This window comes from Oncorhynchus keta, chromosome 12, assembly GCF_023373465.1.
Source record: "Oncorhynchus keta strain PuntledgeMale-10-30-2019 chromosome 12, Oket_V2, whole genome shotgun sequence".
Classification (NCBI taxonomy): Eukaryota; Metazoa; Chordata; class Actinopteri; order Salmoniformes; family Salmonidae; genus Oncorhynchus; species Oncorhynchus keta.
The window spans coordinates 9,886,646-9,895,583 of NC_068432.1; the positions used below are offsets into that span (position 1 = coordinate 9,886,646).

The 8,938-nt window shown below is 44.2% G+C and overlaps 1 protein-coding gene across 1 annotated transcript in view; it reads left to right on the forward strand.

Moving 5' to 3' along the window:
- Positions 1-549: 549 nt before the first annotated feature.
- LOC118390947 (adapter molecule crk-like) overlaps positions 550-8,938 on the forward strand; it is a 26,379-nt gene continuing 17,990 nt past the window's right edge. Inside the window, exon 1 of the mRNA XM_035781814.2 lies at positions 550-1,127. Within this exon, the coding sequence (XP_035637707.1) occupies positions 908-1,127 (220 nt within the window). The 5' untranslated portion in view covers positions 550-907. The remainder of the gene's footprint in view (positions 1,128-8,938) is intronic.

Consider the following 8,938-nt stretch of genomic DNA (forward strand, 5'->3'; position numbering starts at 1 on the left):
AGCTATCAAACATATGGAAACCACATGTTTGACTCTGTTCCATTTATTCCATTCCAAAAACATCTGAAACCGTAACTCTTCAAAGAATACCTTAAATAATCCCATAGCATGAACTAACACTAGCACTTGAGTCGTTTCCCCCCTAGCACTGACTTTGCTGATAAGTACTTTTTGAGGAAAAATGTACTTACTATGACTGAGATATGTGTTTGTCCAACCTAGCAAACTTAAGATGAATGACTTATTAACTGTAAGTCGCTCTGCATAAGACCGCCTGCTAAATGACAAAAATGTCAAATGTAAATACAATTAAGTGGCATTTGAGTGACATCTAGTGTCAAATTGTTGAAGCTGCATAGACTTTACTTATATTCATCAAGAACAAAATTCTGCAGTCCTGGCTAAATAACCAGGTAGTCTAATATTTAACAAGCAACCAGATGAGTTGAAGTCAGAGGTGAACTTTTGATAATTGATTAATCAATATTATTTCTCGACCTTCTCAAAATGGATGGATGTGATGCCCATCATGACATGCTCCATCATGACTAGCTACACCTCATTACATCCGGTGGATGAGGTCAATCTTTCCCCAAAGATCCGCCATTTCAGCCTCTGAGTTTTATATTGCAAATTACTTAAGATATTTATTTTAAAACGCCCTGACAAATAAATTATAGATTTCTCTGGTTGCCACAATTAATTCTTAATTAAGGGGTTAACTGTACTGTTTCGTGGGAGTCTGTGAAATGTACATAGATGTAACGGTTTAAAGCGGTATCGATGCCATGTTTTTTTCCCGGAGCGTGTTCCTTAGTGAACCAAAGTTTTTGTATGAGTTGAATCCCGATTGCGAATAGGGAGAGGCAAGGGGAAGGCCTTGGATACTCGCAGTGGATTTGGAGCCATGGCCGGGAATTTTGATGCCGAGGACCGTGCTAGCTGGTACTGGGGAAGGTTGAGCCGACAGGAGGCGGTTTCTCTCTTGCAGGGTCAGAGACATGGCGTGTTCCTAGTCAGAGACTCGATTACCAGTCCTGGGGACTACGTGCTATCCGTCTCAGAAAACTCAAAAGTCTCACATTATATAATTAACAGCATCAGCAACAACCGGCAATCTGGATCAGGTAAGATAGCGAGCTAGCCAGCTAACTAACGTTACACCAGACAGACATAGCTAGTTAGCTAAGCTAAACCAAAGACCGAATCTATTTGTTTAAACACTCTGGCTAAACTATGAAAATCTAGTTAACGTTAGTTATATGTCTACTGATGTTAGCTAAGGACTGAATATACTGTATTATTATGTTGCAACGGAAGCAACCCTAACGTTACGTCGTTAGCTGTGGTGGTCATGTAGCTAGCGTGTGCTTAGTGAACTACATACAGTATATAAGACTGGTTGGTGGTGGCTGTTTAAAAAAAAAACTGTAATAGTGGGTTTTCAAAGGTCTGTTTTAGTTTTGTCAGCTGGAGTTTTAGGTACTTTCTGTTTAGTAAGAACCTAGTAGACGGAGTGAAAGGAGTGGGTTGGGCTGATCCTGGGAATGAATGGACAGGCTGTCACAATTGGAGGATGACTATTCCGAATGGTGTGTGTGGAATGCCTGTGTTCCTGCCCTGTTTTTTAAAGTTTTTTTTTTACACAGGCTCAGTTCTTATTTGTTACCTCATTCTGATATCGTAACGACCATCTGCACTGATCTGTGTTTTTGACAGATGGGATGCTGCCAATATCAAAAGTGACTTTACGCAGCAGGTTAGAATAATTAATGTAACATATAAGGATTATGTTTATGGTTAGGGTTAGCTACGTACAAAAAGTCTCCCTGATGCGACTCGAATATGCAACTTTGAAATTAGCGCATCCCATCTCGACATGCGCCTGATATCTCTGATAACTCGCAAACACTGATATGATAAAGCTTTGGCGATATCCAGATTGTTATACCTTAATACCCAACACAAGGGGCGCTATTTTAACACCCCACTGAGCCTTTTTCATCCGAAGGTTAGCAATGCTAACGAGTACATGTACAATCCCATAGAGAATGCTAACTAAATGCCAACGAGGGTATTGAGAACATTTTATACAGTCTCTGACCTAAAGTATTTGCAGGACAGACATCCCAGCTCAAAGTTATACAAGTAACTAAAAAATGCTGCATGCAGAAAACCAATATTAGACATTAAGTCTCTTGATCCAGGAGGGAATTATCTGCTGTTACCAATAGAAGCTTGATTATGGAAGAAGCTAACCACGTAATTTAGCTATACTAAACCAAAATATTAACGCAACAATTTCAATGATTTTACCGAAGTACAGTTCATATAAGGAAATCAGTCAAATGAAATAAATTCAATAGGGCCTAATCTATGACACATGACTGAGCATGGGCGCAGCCATTAGGAAGCCAGGCCCATCCAATCAGAATGAGTTTTTCCCCACAAAAGGGCTTTATTACAGACAGAAATACTTCTCAGTTCCATCAGCTGTGCAGATGGCTGGTCTCACACTAGGTGAAGAAGCTTGAAGTGGAGTTCCTGGGCTGGCATGGTTACATGTGTTCTGCGGTTGTGAGGCAGGTTGGACGTACTGCCAAGTTCTCTAAAACGACTGAGGCAACTTATGGTAGATAAATGAACATAAAATTATCTGGCAACAGCTCTGGTGGACATTCCTGCAGTCAGCATGTCAATTGCATGTGCCCTCAACTTGAGACATCTGTGGCATTGTGTTGTGCTGCACATTTTAGTGGCCTTTTGTCCCCAGCACAAGGTGCGCCTATGTAATGTATAATGCTGTATAATAGAGGTCGACCGATTAATCGGAATGGCTGATTAATTAGGGCCAATTTCAAGTTTTCATAACAATCGGTAATCAACATATTTGGACACCGATCATGGCCGATTACATTGCACTCCACGGGGAGACTGCGTGGCAGTCTGACTACCTGTTATGCGAGTGCAGCAAGGAGCCAAGGTAAGGTGCTAGCTAGCATTAAACGTATCTTATAAAAAACAATCATTTTTAACATAATCACTAGTTAACTACACATGGTTGATGATATTACTAGTTTATCTAGCTTGTCCTGCTTTGCATATAATCGATGCGGTGCCTGTTAATTTATCATTGAATCACAGCCTACTTCTCCAAACGGGTGATGATATAACAAGCGCATTTGCGAAAAAAGTTGTTGCACCAATGTGTACCTAACCATAAGCATCAAGGCCTTTCTTTAAAATCAATACACAAGTATATATTTTTAAACCTGCATATTTAGTTAATATTGCCTGCTAACATTATTTTCTTTTAACTAGGGAAATTGTCACTTCTCTTGCGTTCTGTGCAACAGAGTCAGGGTATATGCAGCAGATTGGGCCGCCTGGCACGTTGCGAACTGTGAAGACTATTTCTTCCTAACAAAGACAGCTAACTTCGCCAAACAGGGTCTGATTTAACAAAAGCGCGTTTGCGGAAAAAAAGCATAATCGTTGCACGAATGTACCTAACCATAAACATCAATGCCTTTCTTAAAATCAATACATAGAGGTATATATTTTTAAACCTGCATATTTAGTTAAAAGACATGTTAGCACGCAATATGGGGAAGGAGCGAAGCCTAGTTGTTAGAGTGCTGGACTAGTAAACGGTTGCAAAAAGGTTGCAAGATCAAATCCCCGAGCTGACAAGGTACAAATCTGTTGTTCTGCCCATGAACAAGGCAGGGTGTCATTGAAAATAAGAATTTGTTCTTAACTGACTTGCCTAGTTGAATAACGGTAAAATAAAAATATAAAACTAGGGAAATTGTCACTTCTCTTGCGTTCATTGCACGCAGAGCCAGGGAATATGCAACAGTTTGGGCCGCCTGGCTCGTTGCGAGCTAATTTGCCAGAATTTTACGTCATTATGACATAACATTGAAGGTTGTGCAATGTAACATGAATATTTAGACTTATGGATGCCACCCATTAGATAAAATACAGAACGGTTTCCGTATTTCACTGAAAGAATATACGTTTTATTTTTGAAATTATAGTTTCCGGATTTGACCATATTAATGACCTAAGGCTTGTATTTCTGTGTGTTATTATGTTATAATTAAGTCTAAGATTTGATAGAGCAGTCTGACTTAGCATGGTAGGCAGCAGCAGGCTCGTAAGCATTCATTCAAACAGCACTTTCGTGCGTTTGCCAGCAGCTCTTCGCAATGCTTCAAGCATAGCACTGTTTATGACTTCAAGCCTATCAACTCCTGAGATTAGGCTGGTGTAACCGATGTGAAATGGCTAGCTAGTTTAGCGGGGTGCGCGCTAATACCGTTTCAAACGTCACTCTCTCTGAGACTTGGAGAAGTTGTTCACCTTGCTCTGTGGAGCGATGGGTAACGATGCATCGAGGGTGGCTGTTGTCGATGTGTTCCTGGTTCAAGCCCAGGTAGGGGCGAGGAGAGAGGGACGGAAGCTATACTGTTACACTGGCAATATTAAAGTGCCTACAAGAACATCAAAGGTATATGAAATACAAATGGTGTAGAGAGAAATAGTCCTATAATTCCTATAATAACTACAACCTAAGACGTCTAAACTGAGAATATTGAAGACTAATGTTAAAAGGAACCACCAGGTTTCATATGTTCTGAGCAAGGAAATTAAACGTTAGCTTTTTTACATGACACATATTGGAGGAGGAAGGCAATAAATAGGCCATAGTAGCGAAGTAATTACAATTTAGCAGATTAACACTGGAGTGATAAATGAACAGATGATGTGCAAGTAGAGATACTGGTGTGCAAAAGAGCAGAAAATAGCAGCGCGCGTGCTACGGGAGGGAGTTGTTATCGTGACCAGTGAGCTGAGATAAGTCAGAGCTTTACCTAGCATAGACTTATAGATGACCTGGAGCCATTGGGTCTGGCGACGAATATGTAGCGAGGGCCAGTTGACTAGACCATACAGGTCGCAGTTGTGGGTGGTTTAAGGGGCTTTGGTAACAAAACGGATGGCACTGTGATAGACTGCATCCAATTTGCTGAGTAGAGTATTGTAAGCTATTTTGTAGATGACATCGCCGAAGTCGAGGATCGGTAGGATAGTCAGTTTTACTAGGGTAAGTTTGGCGGCGTGAGTGAAGGATGCTTTGTTGCGAAATAAAAAGCTGATTCTAGATTTAATTTTGGATTGGAGATGTTTAATATGAGTCTGGAAGGAGAGTTTACAGTCTAACCAGACACCTAGGTATTTGTAGTTGTCCACATATTCTACATCAGCACCGTTCAGGGTAGTTATGCTAGTCAGGCGGACGGGTGCGGGCAGTGAACGGTTGAAAAGCATGCATTTGGTTTTACTAGCGTTTTAAGAGCAGTTGGAGGCCACGGAAGGAGTGTTGTATGGCATCAAAGCTCGTTTGCAGGTTAATTAACACCGTGTCCAAAGAAGGGCCAGATGTATGCAGAGTGGTGTCATCTGCGTAGAGGTGGATCAGGGAATCACCCGCAGCAAGAGCGAAATCATTGATTTATACAGAGAAAAGTGTCGACCCGAGAATTGAACCCAGTGGTACCCCCATAGAGACTGCCAGAGGTCCGGACAACAGGCCCTCCGATTTAACACCCTGGACTCTGTCTGCGAAGTAGTTGGTGAACCAGGCGAGGCAGTCATTTGAGAAACCAAGGCTATTGAGTCTGAATATGGTGATTGACAGAGTAGAAAGCCTTGGCCAGGTCGATGAAGACTGCTGCACAGTACTGTCTTTTATCAATGGCGGTTATGATATCGTTTAGTACCTTGAGCGTGGCTGAGGTGCACCTGTGACGAGCTCGGAAACCATAGAGAGTGGTACTCAGTAATGTGTTGTATTGGATTTGCCCTAAACATAACTCTGTATTCAGGACAAAAAGTTTTTTGCTTTGCCACTTTTATTGCAGTATTACTTTAGTGCCTTGTTGCAAACAGGATGCATGTTTTGGGATATTCTTGTTCTGAACAGCCTTCCTTTTCACTTTGACAGTGACAAAAGGCTGTAACACAACAACATTTGGAGAAAGTCAGAGTTGTAAATACTTTCTGAAGGTGCTGTAGCTAACCACTGTAGTGAAATTCCAGCTAATAGCACAGTTCATGTTTTAATGATACTTCCGGCGCCGACTGAGATGGCCGCCTCGCTCGCGTTCCTAGGAAACTATGCAGTTTTTTGTTTTTTACGTGTTATTTCTTACATTAGTACCCCAGGTCATCTTAGGTTTCATTACATACAGTCGAGAAGAACTACTGAATATAAGATCAGCGTCAACTCACCATCAGTACGACCAAGAATATGTTTTCCGCGACGCGGATCCTGTGTTCTGCCTTACAAACAGGACAACGGAATGGATCGCTTGCAGCGACCCAAGGAAACGACTACGAAAAAGAGGGAAACGCGGCGGTGTTCTGGTCAGACTCCGAAAAAGGGCACATCGCGCACCACTTCCCAGTATTCTTCTTGCCAATGTCCAGTCTCTCGACAACAAGGTTGATGAAATCCGAGCAAGGGTGGCATTCCAGAGGAACATCAGAGACTGTAACGTTCTTTGCTTTACGGAAACATGGCTTACTGGGAAGACGCTATCCAGGGCGGTACAGCCAACGGGTTTCTCCACGCATCGCGCGGACAGAAACAAACATCTCTCTGGTAAGAAGAGTGGCGGGGGCGTATGCCTCATGACTAACGGGACATGGTGTGATGAAGGAAACATACAGGAACTCAAATCCTTCTGTTCACCTGATTTAGAATTCCTCACAATCAAATGTAGACCGCATTATCTTCCAAGAGAATTCTCTTCAATTATAATCACAGCCGTATATATCCCCCCCAAGCAGACACATCGATGGCTCTGAACGAACTTTATTTAACTCTTTGCAAACTGGAAACCATTTATCCGGAGGCTGCATTCATTGTAGCTGGGGATTTTAACAAAGCCAATCTGAAAACAAGACTCCCTAAATTTTATCAGCATATCGATTGCGCAACCAGGGGTGGTAAAACCTTGGATCATTGTTACTCTAACTTCCGCGACGCATATAAGGCCCTGCCCCGCCCCCCTTTCGGAAAAGCTGACCACGACTCCATTTTGCTGATCCCTGCCTACAGGCAGAAATTAAAACAAGAGGCTCCCACGCTGAGGTCTGTCCAACGCTGGTCAGACCAAGCTGACTCTACACTCCAAGACTGCTTCCATCACGTGGACTGGGACATGTTTCAGTATTGCGTCAGATGGGAATATTGACGAATACGCTGATTCGGTGTGCGAGTTCATTAGAACGTGCGTCGAAGATGTCGTTCCCATAGCAACGATAAAAACATTCCCAAACCAGAAACCGTGGATTGATGGCAGCATTCGCGTGAAACTGAAAGCGCGAACCACTGCTTTTAATCAGGGCAAGGTGTCTGGCAACATGACTGAATACAAACAGTGCAGCTATTCCCTCCGCAAGGCTATTAAACAAGCTAAGCGTCAGTACAGAGACAAAGTGGAATCTCAATTCAATGGCTCAGACACAAGAGGCATGTGGCAGGGTCTACAGTCAATCACGGACTACAAGATGAAATCCAGCCCAGTCACGGACCAGGATGTCTTGCTCCCAGGCAGACTAAATAACTTTTTGCCCGCTTTGAGGACAATACAGTGCCACTGACACGGCCTGCAACGGAAACATGCGGTCTCTCCTTCACTGCAGCCGAGGTGAGTAAGACATTTAAACGTGTTAACCCTCGCAAGGCTGCAGGCCCAGACGGCATCCCCAGCCGCGCCCTCAGAGCATGCGCAGACCAGCTGGCCGGTGTGTTTACGGACATATTCAATCAATCCCTATACCAGTCTGCTGTTCCCACATGCTTCAAGAGGGCCACCATTGTTCCTGTTCCCAAGAAAGCTAAGGTAACTGAGCTAAACGACTACCGCCCCGTAGCACTCACTTCCGTCATCATGAAGTGCTTTGAGAGACTAGTCAAGGACCATATCACCTCCACCCTACCTGACACCCTAGACCCACTCCAATTTGCTTACCGCCCAAATAGGTCCACAGACGATGCAATCTCAACCACACTGCACACTGCCCTAACCCACCTGGACAAGAGGAATACCTATGTGAGAATGCTGTTCATCGACTACAGCTCGGCATTCAACACCATAGTACCCTCCAAGCTCGTCATCAAGCTCGAGACCCTGGGTCTCGACCCCGCCCTGTGCAACTGGGTACTGGACTTCCTGACGGGCCGCCCCCAGGTGGTGAGGGTAGGCAACAACATCTCCTCCCCGCTGATCCTCAACACGGGGGGCCCCACAAGGGTGCGTTCTGAGCCCTCTCCTGTACTCCCTGTTCACCCACGACTGCGTGGCCACGCACGCCTCCAACTCAATCATCAAGTTTGCGGACGACACAACAGTGGTAGGCTTGATTACCAACAACGACGAGACGGCCTACAGGGAGGAGGTGAGGGCCCTCGGAGTGTGGTGTCAGGAAAATAACCTCACACTCAACGTCAACAAAACTAAGGAGATGATTGTGGACTTCAGGAAACAGCAGAGGGAACACCCCCTATCCACATCGATGGAACAGTAGTGGAGAGGGTAGCTAGTTTTAAGTTCCTCGGCATACACATCACAGACAAACTGAATTGGTCCACTCACACTGACAGCGTCGTGAAGAAGGCGCAGCAGCGCCTATTCAACCTCAGGAGGCTGAAGAAATTCGGCTTGTCACCAAAAGCACTCACAAACTTCTACAGATGCACAATCGAGAGCATCCTGGCGGGCTGTATCACCGCCTGGTACGGCAACTGCTCCGCCCTCAACCGTAAGGCTCTCCAGAGGGTAGTGAGGACTGCACAACGCATCACCGGGGGCAAACTACCTGCCCTCCAGGACACCTACACCACCCGTTGTTACAGGAAGGC